Genomic DNA, 18,788 nt, shown 5'->3' with positions numbered 1-18,788 from the left:
AACCCTCTGGGACATACTCCTTGTCAGAGGACATTCCATGCTTTCCTATTCAGAAGTGTAATAAAAACCAGAAAAGTATTTCTCAGACCAATTCACTGAAGCTATTCTAAATTTAAATAAATAAATAAAATAAAAATAACAATTTCAGGGGCACCTGGGTGGCTCAGTCAGTCAAGGTCTGATTCTTGATTTCAGCTCATGTTATGATCTAGGGTCATGAAAGAGCCCTGTGTAGGGTTCTGTACTCAGTGGAGAATCTGCTGGAGATTGTCTCTCTTCCTCTGCCCCACCTTCCCGCTCACGCAGGCATGTTCTCTCTAAAATAAATCTTAAAAAAAAATAGAACTCCTCTCCCACAAAGAGGACACATGAACATTTGGTGAGAAAGTAGCAAGTAGCCACCTGGGGCTCCTGGGTGGCTCTGGTCTGCCGGCTAAGCATCTGTCTTTGACTCAGTTCACGATCTCAGGGTCCTGGGATTGGCCCACATGCACTGGGCTCCCTGCTCAGTGGAGAGGCCGTTTCTTCCTCTCCTTCTCTCTCACTATCTTTGTCTCTTTCTCTCTCTCTCTCTCTCACAAATAAACAAATAATCTTAAAAAAAAAAAAAGTAGCCACCTTCAAGTCTGAAAAGAGTCCTCAGAAAGAAACTTACTTTGGGGGCGCCTGGGTGGCTCAGTCGGTTAAGGGTCTGCCTTCGGCTCAGGTCATAATCCCAGGGTCCTGGGATTGAGTTCCGTGTTGGGCTCCCTGCTTCTCCCTTTGCCTCTTTCTCTCTCTCTGTCATGAATAAACAAATAAAATCTAAAAAAAAAAATAAAAATAAAATAAAATAATAATAATAAAGAAAAAGAAAGAAAGAAACCTATTTTGGGGCACCTGGCTGGCTCAGGCAGTACTGTGCGCAACTCTTGATCTTGGGGTTGTGAGTTTGAGTTCCAGTTTGGGTTTAGAGATTACTTAAACATAAAAGCTTAAAAAAAAAAATAGAGCATAGGTGTACTCTGCATTATCTGAATGGTCACAATAAGATTGTAGTGCTTAGTGGTATAACTTAAGAACCCTAAAGGTGTTCTTAATATATAAATTCTGTATTCATGAAAAGTTGGAGACAAAACGGCATCACAGAACACACAAAAATGAGAGTTTTATTTAGTACAACTAGAGAAAATTGGTGGAAGAATTGAGAAATTAATTGATGCATGATAGCCAAGATAGGCTGAACTCCAAAGTCCTACACCTTAACAGTTAATATCACACTCAGATCTCAAGTGGCAATACAATTTCAACAGAACAGTGTCATCTATGATGTTAATGCCATCAATGCTATTGTTGATGTTAATGTTTCAACGCTATTTTTCAATTTTTTAAATCTTTATAGGGTTTGTAGATTTTAGAGTTGTGTAAAACGATATGTATAAAGAACTTTATACACTTCCTTTTTAAAGATTTTATTTATTTATGAGAGAGACCACAAGTGGGGAGAGTGGCAGAGGGATATGGAGAAGCAGACACCACCACCACCTCTCTCCCTGCCTGGGGCTGAGCAGGGAGCCCAGTGTGGGGCTTGATCCCAGGACGCTGGGATCTTGACCTGAGCTGAAGGCAGACACTTAACCCATTAAGCCACCCAGGCGCCCCTATATACTGTTCTATTTTAAAATAAATAAGGAAACACTGGAGCCTCAGAAAATATTTTTGCTCTTAAAAAAGAGGGTTCTCATATTTCGAAAGTTTGAGATATATTAGAGTGGAAAATATGCTTTGGTTTTCAATGGAAAAGAAATAGAAACAACCAGGCTTTCTGGCATCTTAGCTTAACAGAAATGCCAGTTTAGCAAAATGAATATAACTGCCAAAAATATGAATTAACATGGGCAGTTGTCCTCTTCAACCAGGCTCCCCCGCTGGCGGCTCCCTTGTTGACGCTCTGCCTACTCAGGTCTCACTCTTCTATTTATCAACTCCTCTTACATTATACTGGTTCACTACCATCTATTTTCTCTCTTGACTTTAGTACACAATATTAGCCTTTTACCTCAATCTCAGTTTCAGGTCAGAGAACTGTATAAACTAGACCAAATATAATAACAAGTATGTAAATACTTAGAACAATGCCTGCAATATTGTAATGGCTCAAAACACATTCACTTCCCTTAGAGATAATCTATTTTACTCTAAAAATTAGGCAACCAAGATTGACAAAGTTAGAGACCTATATAATGTCCCAGATAAAGTTAAAGGCAGAAGGAGCTCCAAATCATATTTAAAAAAAAAAAAAAAAAAAAAAACACAACACTCTGGAGTAACTGAGTTTATAGAGAATAAGATTTTTCTATAGTTTCTGCAAGTGCCACTTTAATAATCTATTTTTTGACTGTCCTTGATGTGCTGAAGTACAATTTCTTTTTCTATTTTAAGACACTCTCATCTGCTGTTCTGCCCTTGGATATTCCTTGTAGGTTTGAAGTATCCTCTAGAAGACAATTATGGATTTATCCATTGGCATTCCAACCTTATTATTGAGCCTATTTCATTTTAAAATTTTCCCACACTGTATGCATGCCGAAGCATGCTCATAATATAGTGGATTCTCTATTTAATTTACATCTCTCAGTCCAATGCACAAGCTTTTGAAAATGATCTATTATTTCAATTCACTATGGAAAAACCAAGTATTGCAGCCTAAAATATGCCTTTATTGTTTTCAGATAAGAGCATAAGAACAAGAAACTATATTCTTAAAAATCTAGATCACTTTGAAAAAAATAAAATCACGTTCTCTAGTACAATTCTAGCTAATTATAGAGTGGGGACACTGGCAAGTTATTTAAAGAATATCCCAAACAGTAAGCTGGGACACTTTATACATTGTGGTATTGGGATTCCTCAACATGAATATTCAAATTTTGGTAAAGTTAACCAGGAGGTAATTGTGTGTGTGTATGTCTCTGTGTATGTGTGTGTGAAAGAGAGTGAGAATGAGAGAGAGAGATACAGATCTCAAAACAAAAGGACCTAGCATGAAATACTAAGGGCTCAGATTTTATCCTGTAGGAAATAAGGAGCCACTGAAGAATTTTTTTTTTAAGATTTTTATTTGAGAGAAAGAGAAAAAGAGAGAGAGAGAGAGAGCATGAGCAGGAGGGGCAGAGGGAGAGAGAGAATCTCAAGCAGACTCCATGCTGAGCACAGAGCCCAACTTGGGGTTCAATCTCAACTCTGAGATCAGGACCTGAGCTGAAACCAGAGCTGGAAGCTTAACTGACTGTACCATCCAGGCACACCCTCTTCTTTTTTTTAAAGACCACTGAAGAATTTTAAGCAGGGTAATGGAATAGGATTTTATTGTGGGAACAGTACTTCAGCAGCAATGTAGTGTGTGAATTGTGAAGTGTGAGGCAGGAGGTAGTAAGATGAATTGGGGAGAAAATTCAATAGTACAGGTGGCCTTAACTAAGGCAACACCAATGGTATTAAGAGAAAACAATAAAAAAGGTTAAGTCTTGGTTATTATCTAGAGGTGAGAGTGAAAAACAGAAAAGAGAAATATTGAATGTGGCTCCCAGCTGTCCAGCTTATTAGGGCCAGATGGACGGTGTTGCTTCTAAATAAAATGAAGAGGAGTATGCATGAGGAAAGATGGAAGACATTCACTCTGATGGCCATAATTTTCTCAAGAAACTAAGAGACAGGAGCATCTTCTGACAGAAAAGAAGAGGAGGGTGTTTATATAGGACAGTTGTAGAAAATTGTGGAGGTTTGGAAAAGTCACTAATGGGAATGGAGAAGAAAGCTGGCCAAAGAATGGCCAAAGTGATTGAGCACTGTAAAAGTCTTACAGGAGACAGGGGAACATGAATCCGCTGTGAAATCAACCTGCACAGGTGTATGAATATGTAGTGACATCAGTCCGCACTCCTATTTGGTTTTCTTTTTTTCCAAACAATGCTCAGCCATCCAGGTATGACAGAGGTAGATGCAGGAACTAGTAGGCTGATTTAAATGTTAGATGCCATAGAATCCAAAAGTATGAGGAGATAATACCAGTGTCAGAAAAAAAGTTTTAAGGCATTCACCACAGGATTGAGGACAGATAAGGAAGAGACCACAAGAGGAATGGACAGCCTCCGAGGAAAGAAGGTGTCAAGATTGGAGTGCAGTGTTAACGAGTAAGAGACCTGAAAGGATAGAAGATACTGAGATTAACTTTTCCTAAGTAGAGAAATTCTAGATCTGTGCTATCTGATATGGTAGCCAAAAGCGACTGGTGGCTATTTATAGTTAAATTAATTAAAATATAAATTATGTTCCTCTGTCACACTAGCCACATTTAAAGTGCTAAGTAGCCAAACATGGCTAGCATATTCTTCATATTGCACGTGGCAGATAAAACACTGCCATCATGTAGAAAGCTCGTGCTTCTAGCTAACACCAAGTTCTAGGAAATGTCCAAGAATGTGAGATACTGTATACAGTGAAGACAAAAGCCATTGAGAGAGTCAGTAAAAGAATCAGAAGGGTAGGATATTGGATGGGCTTTCCAGAAAAGTGTTGAATCCAGCCTTTGTCAGGAGTTCCAATGGAGAAGATATGAGCTAGACACTGAAGTCCTCAATGAATGCAGAGGGTGTGACCAGATAGACGAACACATAAACTGATGTGCTTCCTGGCAGTGTATCCTACAGCCCTTTAGGCCTACTGGAGTGTCCTTTACTTGCAAACATGCTTGACTGACTCAATCTAGCTAAGCAGGGTCGGGCCTGGTTAGTACTTGGAAGGGAGACTGACTCAATCTGGACCTTACCCCAGAGTGATATTCCAGATCCTACTTAAACCTCTTCTGAACCATTCTCCTGGTTCACAATCACCTCTTGTGAAACTCCATCAACTTGCTTCACCCAACTCGATACTGTCGGGTATGAAGGGAATCTGGTTAACTCTGTATGGCCAGGTTAACTAGGCAGTTGAAAATAACATGGGCACAGCTATAGCATCATGCAGAATGTTTAACAGAGATTATCTGTGCTAGAATATATGACAAAAGCAAATATTTCTTTTAATAAAACATGGGTAGTTTATGTAGTTTGCTCTGTTTGTTAAACATATTTATTATAATTAAGGACTTAAACTGAGGTTTTTTTATAATCAAGTCAAGAAGGATATCTACCTGTGGAAATGTGGTATGACTAGTTGGCTATTCATGGCTATGTCATATGGAACAATTTCCAGTAGCATTAGAGCTTATTGCCACCATCATGTCCCCTTTCCCTTTTTCTTTTTTTTTTTTTTTTATGGAGATTTTTTTCTTTATTGAGAAACTTAAGACTTGGGTACATCAAATAAAACCAATTTCCAAGCCACTCTATGTCGCTCTGGCCCAGAGGAAGGAAGAGAGAAAGGCTCACCTGACCAACCAGTACATGCAGCGGGTGGCTGGAATGCGAGCGCTCCCAGCCAATGCCATCTTAAATCAGTTCCAGCCTGCAGCTGGAGGTTACTTTGTGCCAGCGGTTCCACAGGCTCAGGGAAGACCTCGTATTACACACCTAACCAGTTAGCACAGATGAGGCCTAATCCCCGCTGGCAGCAAGGTGGGAGACCTCAAGGCTTCCAAGGAATGCCAAGTGCTATCCGCCAGTCTGGGCCTCGTCCTGCCCTTTCCCTTTTTCTTAAGAGTTGCAGTTATGGGGCACTTGGTGGCTCAGTTAGCTGAGTGTCTACTTTCAACTCAGGTCATGATTCCACGGTCCTGGGATCGAGTCCCACATTGGGCTCCCTGCTTTGCAAAAAGCATGCTTTTCCTTTTTCTTCTGCCTGCTGCCACCCCCTCCCCCCCGGCTTGTGTGATCTCTCACACTGTCAAGTAGATGAATATTTAAAAAAAAAAGATTAATGTTTAAAAAAAAAGAGTTGCAGTTATGAACTACAAGCTCACACTAAAACTTAGTAATTAAAAGCTGGAATATTCAGTCCCCTTTTCTATCACCAGTGCTAAGCCCTCTTAACTTTGTCCATTCTTATTAATACCTTCAATTGTACTCCTATATGTTTTTAAGAACTAGGAAGAAACTGGGTCCTGCTTCTTATTTTCCAATAAGCTATGTTTTTAGTCTCTGCTGATTCTGCTAGGTTATGCAGTTATTTGTGTGTAATAGGCTCTTCCATAGCAACATGCAGCAGAAAATCCCTTTGACAAGTCACAGCAAGCTTAATGGAGTCATGACGTATGCCATCAAATAGCTTCCAGTGAGGAAAAAAGTCCCTTTTCTAAGGTAGCATATGCTTTCACCCAGTTTCAACATGACTACATGATCTCACATGACTAAGGAAATAAATTACTTTCTTCATTTGTGGAAAGTTATAGAAAGGTATGGAGTTAATATTTGATTGAGCTAATTAAATTTTAAAGAAGTATATGCTTTGCCAGGCTTTCTTCCTTCTTAGATTTAGTGAAACCTATTTTTAAAAAATCTGAGCATTGAATTATAGGTCAATTTTTAAAAATTGTTTTTGTTTTCATTCTATTATTTAATCATTCCCTAATGAGAATCCCAAATCAATTCTTGTTAAATTTTCATCTTATTTTAAATGTCACACAATAAGTAATATTAATAGAAACTATTCTGTTAAGGTAGTATTTCTGATTCTCTCCCATGACTTTGCAGCATGAAGCCATTCCAAATACTGACATGACTTTTAATGTTTTCAGGACAGATGCCGTTAGGGCTTTCAGCACAAGTAGTAGGTTATCAGCAGACATTAGTTAATTTGTGAACCTTCATCTGAATATCCTTCAGATACCCACGGGATCTGGATGATATTGTAACTCCAATGTCAGCCTGAAAAGTAACATCAGTAATGGGTACCATCCTTACTCCCCAGTGCAGCAATAAGGCAAGGAAAGGGAGATTGTAAACCATTGATTTGAACCATATAAATGGGTTGTGCTATCTGTTATATTTGTCCCCAAAGTCAAATTTACCTAACACATAATACAAGTAGTTCCATTCAACTGCATCAAAGGACTTCTTTGCATCTAATAAAACTGTTGCTATTGGTTCCAATTTTCTCTTTGTATTCCAGACAAGTTGCATCAGCCTATGCAGATCATCTGATGCTTATCTTCCAGGTATAAGGCCTTCTTGGATGAGGGCCTATTACATTTGTGATTACTTTACTTAGTCATGTACCAAGTGTTCTGGTACCTATTATTTTATACCTACTCACATTGTATAAAAGGATATTTTTCACAACACTGCTAAGGGAGTAACATGCAATCTTGGATATAAGGCTATACAGATACATATAATAGGATAAAGGACTATAGGCCACCTTGATTTCAAACCACAGATAATATCAAATGCTTTAAAAATTCAGTATAAACCATTTAAATGCATTACATTTATTCATAGTCTATTTCTGAAACCAGTGGCTATTCAGCGTGCTGAAGGCAGAGAGAAGTTAATGTGTTGGTAAGCAACCTAAATTTTTATAAAGCTATTTTGAAAGTAACTCAATGCCACAGAAAGTAATATCAATTACTCTTTGCTTTTCAATTGACATTGCAAGGCTGCTCCAAATTTCTATTCTTCAGTTCAGCATCTGCAAAGAACAGGAAGGCACAGAGCACCTCCATGGGAGATTTCTGGGTATTGCACAAGAAATAGTTTAGAACATACTCTGAAATACTGCAGTTTCCCCCACCAAGTGTTGATTAGCCCTTTGATGCTCTGTGACTAAAGAACTGCATACAAGTGAAAACCTGAGCGATGGATAATAAGAACCAGCTGTAATCTTGGGGGTTCCTATAATCTCTATCTTGTGAGACAGCACAGTATATGGAGAAGGTCCTGGACTCCAGTTAGTTTTAATCTCAGCTCCACCCTTTACTTACCAGTGTAGCCCTGGCAAGCTACAAATAGCACTGAGCTAGGGTTTTCTCATTCACAAAAAGGAGTTATAATACTCAAGTTGTTTTAAAGATCAAGAAAGACAACATATATATAAAGAAACTAACCAAATATTTAAGGCTCCATAAATGCCAGCTGTTTCATTATAATTAATGTCAACAATAAAGTAAGCTATATATGTATCTATATTTGCATTTTTCTGTAATCATAGGAAGGTCAAATCCAATGGCACATCGAGTATTCAGATTAGACTTCATGGCAGCATGTTGGAAAAATAATGACATTCAACAAAGTGCACTGTGAAAATTTACTTTGTGATTAACCTACACAGAATAAATGCACTTTTTAACTACAGTATCTGAAGACAAGGCTTTATTTATTTTTAGTTTTTTAGAGATTTTATTTATTTATTGGAGAGAGAGAGGGAGAGAGAGAGAGAGAGTGAGTGAGAAGACAGCATGAGCAGGGAGAAGAGGGAGAAGCAAGCACCCACTAAGCAGAGAGCCTGACATGGGACTTGATCCCAGGACCCTGGTATCATGACCTGAGCCGGAAGCAGATAACTTAACCCACAGAGCCACCCAGGCGTCCCATGAAGGCAAGGTTTTTCAACTGAATAAATAAGCCAACAAATACAAACTTAAAGTAAATTAAAAAATACATTTTCCAGAATCTTTAATTTTCTATCTTAATCCAAAATATTTCATTGAGTCCAAGAGATCCAGCTTTTTCTTTCCCAGCTATAAGAATATAAGAAACTGGCTATATATGCTTGGGGGGGGGTGGGTAAAAAAAAAAACCAGTCCAGGAGATAAGAGTTTCTAGTTTAAACATGCAGAATATAGTAAACAAATTTAAAAGGATTCAGCTTTAGCAGAATTTACTATTTCTTTAGTTTTTTTTTTTAAAAGTTAATTTCCAAATAGATAACTATCTTTTGAAGTGTGCTGCATAATTTTTCTTAATAGTTGGTAAAGTACCTTTGGACTCTAAGTGAAGCAATTTCTAGAGGAAAAAACATGATCCAAACCTGAAGCTAAAACCCTAAGTACATAAACAAAAATGTACACAATATTCCAGGATATATGTAAACAGGGAGAGCCACACAGTAAATGGTATTGGGTTTTGGTAATAGTATAATCCACTCTCATTAGGCATCTCCCTCTTGTGCATTAATACATTACATCATACTCTCATATAACATTTCATAACGGAGTGAAATAAAAAGCCCCTCCAGATTGCAACTGTAAGATAATCAGATTCTGTAGTGCTCATTATGACTGCAATTATGTAACGAAACTCTCCAAATATAGTTCAGTTATTGCAGTTATTAATCATTCTGGTTTTGTTTCAAGTACTTGCTTTATAGCCTGCTGGATAGACTCCATTATTCTACAAGTTGAATGTCGAAAGTCAAACTTGTGCATGTGAATCTGCTGTTCTAACAGCCTTTCAACATAATTTACCCTTTCAATTTGTATTTGTGAATACAAAAAAAAAGTGGAGAAATAAAGCTGGTGTCAATAGAGTCACTGACCTTTGCAGTAAACAGAAGATAGTCCTTAGTGGAAAACAATGTGGCAAATAAGAAACCTATTTTCTAGAACTCAAAATAGTGCCGCTTCAGAAGTTAGTCTCAGAATACCAATCAGTTCTTACAGTAAAATATGGGGGGTGGATTCTGAAAGAATCCGTATATTTGATAAGGAGAAAAATTATAACAGGGACAGTCAAATGTGCATTTTTAAAGGTTCAAAACACCAACATCATGGATACAATGTATCCCTAAACATAGTATGCATAAAACCACATATTCTGATTAATTTAACTACAAAATGCCAACTAAAAGCAGATTTATTATTCAGAACAAACACCATCTGCAACACCTAAAAACAGTGCTATAGATACACTTCTAGGAAAAAAAATACAACTGGAAAATCCTCAAGCCTAGATTCTGAGATGCCAAGTATTAAGTAAACAGGATTCCAAACAGATCCAGGGAAAATGACTCCACGTTTATTTAAATGTTAACACCTCGAGAACCCAGAAATATAAATATAATAATACACTGTCATGGCTTACAAAATGCATATCACCAATTTCATGTAGTCCATGATTTCTTCAATTTGGCTACATACATTGGGCCCCAGGCTTTACCCTTATCTGGAATCACTAAGAGTCCACATTCCTGGCCAGTGGGAGCAAATGTGAAGTCTTGGGAGCAAGTCCTTGCCATTTCCTTAATGTCCACAGGCATGATGTTCGTGTAGGAGTTTAAAATTTCACTGATGACATCTTGATTTTCTGCCTTGGAAAGTGTGCATGTAGAGTACACAAGCAACCCTCCAGGGCGTAAGGCCTTAATTGCAGACCTGTGTGTAATCAGAAAAATGGAGAAGTTTGGTTAGATGTAGGAAAAGGAAACTATGAAGTCAGAGGGCAAGGAAGCTTATACTTGAAAATAACTTGACTGTGACTTAGGCTGCAATAACTGTGGGTGTTTTCTAGCCTTACAACTATTTCTTTCTAATGTGACTTGAAGTAATCAACATTGAAGTCAACAATGACTTCAATCAACATGGGAAAAACAGAGAATATATTTGGCTGGTTCTTTTTTGTTTGTTTGTTAAGGCTAGGAGGATGAGGGTGGAACATGATTAATGGGTTTGTCTTTGAATATACTGAGTGGTACTAATGAGTAGGTGGGAAGAACACCTGAACTTCAGGAAAGCCGCTAAGGTTCAGTGATAGCTAAAGTCATGGGCATAAATAGGATTTCCCTGGAAAAGAGCAAGGAAATAGTGGACTAAAGGAAGGCACTAAGAGAATACCTACATTTAAAGGGAGACAAAACTCAGGAAGTAATAATGAGGGCTTCACTTGATGAAAGTGTAGCTTTAGGAAAAGATGGAAAGAAAGGTGTTTTTGTTTGTCTGTTTTGGCTTGTTTTTTGTTGTTGTTGTTTTGTTTTGTTTTTGTTTTTGTTTTTGAGGAAGACTTGAATATATTTGTAAATGAAGATCCAGGAGAAGAACAGATCTAGGACTTTAGACAGCAAATGGAAGAGTGAGCTTCATAAAAGATGGAGTTCCAGCACTTCATCTGAAACAACATGGAAGCATGAAGAAGGAACTAGGATGTTTTAAGGAAAATAAAGTTCATGATAGAAAGAAAGCCTTGATAATAAGTGGAGTGGGAGACAAGGTAATCTACTGAGAGAGAAAACAATAAGTTTTAGTCCTGCTGGTGTGGTGATAACCCCTAAACAATTACTACTCAAGGTTTTTTGTTTAAAGAGTCCATATTCTAAAACCTCTACTGGACTTAAGTATACAGCCAATCCCATGTCTCATGTTTGTATTTTAACAATCTAGAGCACATGCCAGTAACGGAGATTTATAATGAAGATACACATTATCAAAATAAGTTCAAATTCTATTCCCTATGTCCAATTATTAAAGGATTGAGGAATCCTAACTCAAGACAAACAAACTGACAAAAAAAAAAAAAAAGACAAACCAATGACAAACTTTTCATTCCTCAAATATCCTTAGACACCCTGAAACACAAGGTGAAAAAAAAAAATATATATATATATATATTTTTAAGTATCAACTCAAAACAAAAAGTAAATAGGATAGACTTATTAACTGATAACAGATTTCAACATATTTCTGAAAGATGATATGCAGATGGAGGAGTAGTAGCAGATCAAGAGAGAGGAGAGAGCCTCTCATGGCGAGGACAACAGCCACAGGGAACATAATTTGACCTGGGGACTACAGAGTTTGGGAACTGGAAATTCCAGCTATAATGTGATGGGAGTAAAAAGTGAAAACAAGGATATTAATTCAGAGCATATATAAGAAACCATGGATTCCATACACCCATGTATGGCAAGTCAGGCAGCCAGGTAAAAAGTCTGGAAGGTTTTTATCTAAGAAAGTTGAATAAATTATCTGAGGAGACCTAAGTCAGCCACGGCCAGCATTTGCCCCTGAAACCAAAGTGCTCCACATTTTCCCTTGAAGGGAGCCTCCGGGGTAACTGCCAGCTCATCATAAAGTGACATCATTGGGCAAAAAAAATTCCACCTTTAAACTTCTAAAATAAAACTCCTAGTATTTTACTGCCCCATTAAATAAAAATGTACAACCAAGGACTGCCAGATAATTTTGGGTGATAAATGCTTAAGAAATGTATAACAGTAAAAACAAACAAAAAAATGGCTTAGGAAGAAACAGAAAATTCAGAAAACAAGAGACATAGTAAGACCTATTAAATGCAAAAAGATCAGCAAAGATACAGCACCTATAAAACAATAACAGAATGTCATAGAATAGGACCAAGGAAAGGGCTCATAGGAGTTAAAAACATGTTTAGCAAAATAAATAATACTTTGTAGAAGTGTTTAGAAGTTAAGATTGAAGAAATCATCCAAAAAAGAACAGATTGACTAAAAATGAGACAAGATCAATCAAGTAGGTCCAAATTTTAATTCATAGGAGTACCGGAAAGGTAATATAGAAAACTGGAAGTGGGGGGACACTAAATCAATGAAATTTAAGAGAATTTTCCAGAGAGAAAAGGCGTGTTTAAGATGAAAGAACTCATCAAGAGGCTAGAACACTTATTATTATTTATTAAGCATCAATTATGTTGCTTGGCATTGTTCTAAATGTTAGGTATGTTTTAAAATAGAACAACAATTGGGATGCCTGGGTGGCTCAGTTGGCTTAGTGTCTGCCTTAGGCTCAGGTCATGATCCCAGGGTCCTGGGATGGAGCCCCACATCAAGCTCCTTGCTCAGTGGGGAGCCTGCTTTTCCCTCTGCCTGCCACTCTCCCTGCTTGTGCTGTCAAATAAGTAAAATCTTTAAAAACAACACAACAACAAAAACTCCTTGCCATCATGAAGCTACCATTCTGGCTGGGGGACAGAGAATATATATATAAAATAATAATAATAATAATAATAATAATAATAGTAATGACAGTAAGTTAGTCATGAGCTAAATTGTGTCTCCTCCCTCCAAATTCATTTGCTGAAGTCCTAACCCCCAAGAGTTCAAAATCTAATAGTATTTGGAAAATAGGATCTCCAAAGAGGCAATTAAGTTAAAACAGGCTGGGTCCTACTCTAACATAACTGGTGTGTCCTTATAAGAAGAGGAAATTTGGTCACGGAATTATAGAGGGAAGACCATAAGAAGACGCAGGGAAGACGACAGATATCTACCAGCCAACCAAAGAGACCTGAAGAAACCAACCCTGGCAACCTTGCTCGCAGACTTCTAACCTCCAGAATTGTGAGAAAATAACTTCTGTGATTTAAGCCACTATGTCTATGGCAATTTATGGTAGTCCTAGAAAACTAGTACAAAGTATATATATATACCAAAGGACAACTTGTGTGTGTAAACACATACATAATACACACACATATGTATGTATGTTTGTGTATTTTTCCCCTATCAGACAATCCTCCCCTCAATTCTCTGAAAACACTGACTGCAAGTCCACCAATTTACCTCAATTCTGATGCTATTCACCTGGAGTTAGTATCACATTCCAAGGTTAAGGGCTAAGGCTGCCCTTCAGATGCCAACTGGAAGTCTAGGCCTCTGGTACTTCTGACTGACCTGCCAATATAAATTAAGGGTTCCCACAAGCCCTGTCCTTGGTTTCAGCAATTTTCTAAAGGAAAAGAGTTTACTTATTAGATTGCTGATACAATTCAGGATTAGCCAGATGGAATGCATAAAACAAAGTATGGGAAAAGGGGTGCAGACCTGCTGTGTCCTTTCCAGGCATGCCACCCTCCCAGTACCTCCTCACCAGCGCCTCCTCGCCAACCTGGAAGCCCTCCATATCCCTTCAGTTAGGGTTTTTTATGGAGACTTCATTAAGTAGGCATAATGATTAAAACATTAGCCATTGGTGTTTTCACTCAATCTCTCTGGAGGGGCTTCTGAAAGCTCCAATCCTCTAGTCACATGGTTGGTTCCCTTGACACCCTTAGAGGCTTTCCAAAAGCCACCTCACTGACATAAACTAAAGTGTGGTTGACAAAAGCTTTTATCAATAACAAACGTTGCTCCTTTCATATTAACAAAAAGCAAGTATAATAAAACGTTTCCATCCTTCTTACCACTTAGGAAATTACTAGGGTTTTAGGACCTCTGGCCTGGATCCAGTAACAAAGACCAAATATATCTTTATAATATCATAGTTTGCATATTTTTTTAATTTACTAATAGGTTTATGAAGAAAATTAAATCAAGATAACAGGATTCGAAGAGCTTGGATGGGGGCAGGAGGAAGATTACAATTTTACATGGGGTAGTCTGAATAGGATGACATTTCAGGAAGTGACATTTAAACAAAGACCTGGGGAGGTAAGGAAGTGGCCATGCAGATATTGGAGGCAAGAGCATTCCACACAAAAGAAATAACCAATGCAATAACCCTGAGGCACGTTCGAGGAAAAAGGAGCCAGTGTGTCTGGAGCAAAGTGAGCAAGGGGGTGGCAGAATGAGATGAGATCAGAAAGTTAAAAGGAAGGGGTATAGAAGGTCTTATATTAACACTGTAAACGTGTCAATTTTATTATGAATGAAAAACATCCATACTTAAATACATTATTATTAAACCTTAGAACTTCAAGAACCAAAGACGCTAAAAGCCTTCGGAAAGAAAAATGGGTCACCAATAAGGTTCCAGGAAACAGACTGGCATCAATGGCATAGCTCACTTGAAATCCTGGGAAAAAAGCAATTTAAAGTTGATGCTATTTACTGCCAAACTGTCAAATAAATATATAAGAGAAATACGGAAACGTTCAGATATCTGATGACTCAGAAATGTTACCTCTAGCAAAATGAGGAGGTAAATCAAGAAAGGGGAGAAATGTGATACTGAATTTCATAAATGCAACATAGGAAAGCAGTGGAGGGAGTGAAATCCCAGAATGACAACTACTCAGGAGCCCCAGAGGGTAACTACTCCAGATTAGAATGAGGGAGATATTTAGAAGGAAGTGAGAAGGGACAGAAGAGATAAAATGACTAAAAAGTGAGAAAACCTTGAAGATTTGGTATATGCAACTGGGCTGGGACTGGGGGAAGGGAGAAAGAGAGGAGAGAAAGGGATTTTCCCATCAAATGTGACTGTACGAACATTTTCCTTCTAGCACTCAATCCTTAACACTGAACCAATAGAAAAGGAAATGCAATTCTAAGGTTATCAGTCCATTCTGCAGTGAACAGCATTAACAGATTTAAATATATACTCATTATTGGTCTTCAGTGTTCAGAAACATTCCACCAGACTGACCTTAGTAATGCTTCAGAACATATTTGTACATCTCAGAAAGAATACTGTGGACCAGACAGTAGAGGTGCAGTTGTAAATCACCGGGAAGTGGGAAGGGAGAAATGGAAGGCGGGGTGGGACTACAAATATTCTTACATCACAAAAACAGAAACTAAGAGATAGTGGCCTCACTATTTCAAAAAGAATAAAGTTGGAAATGTGTTCAGAGACTCTTCCACTAACAGAATAAGAAGTGTAAATCTAAGCATGCAATGCTAAATCTCTGAACTGAATGAGGGAGAGACTGAGAACAGGGTACGAAGAACTCAGGGTGCAGAGTGGGGTGAGGAGGTTAAGGGTGGCCTAGGTGAGAGAAGCCCACGAAGAAGTCAGTAGTCAATGTCTAAAGTCGATAAATTAAAAAAAAATAAAAGAGAAACATACTAGTTAGAAGTTTGGGAGCAACAGGCAGAATAGGTAAAGAACAAATAATTAGAAGTGGTTGCCTATGAGAAATAAGACTAGGGAAAGAGTGAGGAGTGGTAGGAGTAAATCTCTTTTAACTCAAAGTTCATTTATATTTTCACTTTTTTCGCATATGATATATTTCTATGATAACACAAATTAAAGGGGAGCTATCACAGTAGGATAAATATCAAAAATGTTCCCACAGACACTGTTAACTTTTGGGGTTTTTTTTACACTTAAGGGATTAACTCTCTAGAAAACTTATTGCCTGAGGTTCCAGACGACTAAAATTTAATGGTATTCAGAATTTCTCATGTATTCATTTATTGTAAAAAATATTTGGGGAAGTGCCTACCACCAAAAGCCGACTTAACCTTCAGTGTTTGTTGGCAATCTCTAAAAAAATGTTTATATGTATCTTACTTTTCACCGTTCCCTAAATATTGCCCCACAAAAAGAAAAAAAGGCTCCTATCTAAACAGCAGAGATGTGAACCATTCATGAGTTCACATTTGTGACTAGCCTGTGGTAGGAAGAATAATGGCCCCCCAAATTTGGCCATATCCTGATCCCCAATACCTTTAAACATGTCACATTACATGGCAATAGGGTATTTGAAGAAGTGATTAAATTAAGGAACCTGAGATAGGAACACTAAATTGGATTATCTGAGTATGTCCAATACAACCCCAAAGATCCTTACTTACAAATCAAAAAGTGAGATGGGAAAGTCAGAGAAAGAGGTGATGACTGAAGCTAAGGCAGGAGTGACAGGACTGCTGGCCAAAGACCAAAGGCAAGGAATGTGAACTGCTTCTGAAAACCAGTTTAGGTAAGGAAACAATTCTCCATCTTAATCCCTTTGGGCTGCTATAACAAAAACACCATGGACTGAGGGGCATGAACAATAAACATTTATTTCTCACAGTTCTGAAGGCTGGAAAGTCCAAGATCAAGGTACCAGCAGGGTTTGGTGCCTGGTGAGGACCCGCTGCCTGGTTCACTGATGGCCTTTGTGTCCCCACATGGCAGAAGGGGTGAGGGAACTCTCTGGGTTCTCTTTTATAATGGCACAATTCCATTCATGAGAACTCAACCCTAATCACCTAATCACCCCCAAAGGCCTACCACCTAAAACCATCATCTTTGCAATGAGCATTTTAACATAAATTTTGGGAGGATACAAATATTCAGTCTATAGCCCCCATCTAGAGCATCCAGAAGGAACTGCGCTCTGCCAGGACCTTAATTCTTAATTTTGAACTTAGAACCTCCAGAAGTGTAAGATAAATAAACTTGTGCTACTTTAAGCCACTAACTTTGTTGTAACTTATTATAGCAGCAAGAGGAAATTAATACACAACTGGGATGGTTTTTTTATTTACACCTAACATACAAGGCATCAGAAGATTTTGTTAAAATTGTATAAATTACAACTACACTCATTTTGGATTATAGCAATGGGTACAAAATATTCTTTTTTTTTTTTTTTAAAGATTTTATTTAGTTATTTGACAGAGATCACAAGTAGGCAGAGAGGCAGGCAGAGAGTGAGAGGGGGAAGCAGACTCCCCGCTGAGCAAAGAGCCCAATGTGAGGCTGGATCTCAAGACCCTGAGATCATGACCTGAGCCGAAGGTAGAGGCTTTAACCCACTGAGCCACCCAGGCATCGGGTACAGAATATTCCTTGAAAAACTGTGATTCCTATGTAGGGGATGGATGCAGTTTGAATACAGCTTTTTTAAATCCCCACTAAAAGGACTTATTTTGCTCTTACTTCCACAGTTAGCAAAGCCAATACCTAATCAAATAAGTATGATTCTTTCCTATTACAGTTACACAAAAGTACACAGAAGGCTCATCATTTACAAACAATATGTTCCTGGCTTGATGGAAATTTAAAATTAATTTTTATGTTTTGGCTAATTCTCCTGGTTTGTTTTTATTCCAACATTCATAATTTATGTTTCTAAAATTAGGTTGGTATAACTTAACTGGTCAATTAATTTCTAAACAAGAAAATTGTATGTGGCAACACAAAGGCTCTGTTACTAACTGGGTTAATCTCAACACCCTAGCACAAAAATATTAGGGATTCCTAACAAATGGTGGTTGTTTGCTGCTGATGATTGTTGTTTAAACACCATTTTTTTGGTCCTTTTGCTTATAGCAGTTATAGATTTGAAAAATACCATAATTTGGGGGCACCTGGGTGGCTCAGATGGTTGGGCATCTGCCTTTGGCTCAGGTCAAAAGCTCCAGGTCCTGGGGTGGAGCCCCACATTGGGCTCTCAGTTCAGCAGGGAGTTTGCTTCTCCTCCTCCCTCTGCCTGTGCTCTCTCTCTCAAATGAATGAATAAATTCTTTAAAAAATAAATACCGAAATTTTGTATTCATAGATCAAGGAAAACAGGCATGTGAAGTACTCCTAGGGTTCTGAGAATTATTAGAAAGTATAAAGATATCTTTCTAATTAGCATTTATCAATGCATATAATAGTTTCTTCAGTTTTGACACATAAATGGCAACAGGTAACTTAATTTTAGTTAAGGCTAGAGTGTTTATAGATTAGTTCAATGATTTAAATACCAATACTTCTGGCATTGGCATTCCAATAAAGTAAAAGATAATTTAGTATGTGTTTTATAATATTAAGTGAAAATTAATACATTTCTAAAATATAAGTACATAAATATGCACTATTTTACTTACTAGTAGTAGGTAAACTACTAGACACTACTAGTAGTGTCTAGGATAAATCATCTGCTTCTATAATTCATGCATACTTTGAAACAGCCCATAAGAATGAAGTAATTATTATTTCATCTGAGTCACAAAAAGACTGTATATATATGTAATATAATATGAATACATACATATATATATACATATATATGTATATATATATTTAGAACAGTTAGGTAGGAGGATGTGAGAAGGGTGTGATGCTTCAGGACAGAAGTGATTATAATCAGAATAAAGATACCGCTTAATAGGTCTTAACAAGCCCAGTAAGAAATTTAAAATTCTGGAAAGGGAAAAAAAATTTAGAAGCCAGAGAGACTTGAATAATACAAAGGAAGGTGGAAAAG

At 37.6% G+C, this 18,788-nt stretch overlaps 1 protein-coding gene across 1 annotated transcript in view; it reads right to left on the bottom strand.

Moving 5' to 3' along the window:
- Positions 1 to 8,559: 8,559 nt before the first annotated feature.
- The window catches only part of NSUN3 (NOP2/Sun RNA methyltransferase 3), a 55,422-nt gene continuing 45,193 nt past the window's right edge, over positions 8,560 to 18,788 (bottom strand). The window contains exon 6 of the mRNA XM_044251179.1: positions 8,560 to 10,285. Within this exon, the coding sequence (XP_044107114.1) occupies positions 10,015 to 10,285 (271 nt within the window). The 3' untranslated portion in view covers positions 8,560 to 10,014. The remainder of the gene's footprint in view (positions 10,286 to 18,788) is intronic.

This window comes from Neovison vison, chromosome 6 (assembly GCF_020171115.1).
Source record: "Neovison vison isolate M4711 chromosome 6, ASM_NN_V1, whole genome shotgun sequence".
Taxonomy (NCBI): Eukaryota; Metazoa; Chordata; class Mammalia; order Carnivora; family Mustelidae; genus Neogale; species Neogale vison.
Note: the sequence above shows the minus strand (reverse complement) of the source record. Positions and strands in the feature narration are given on the sequence as shown.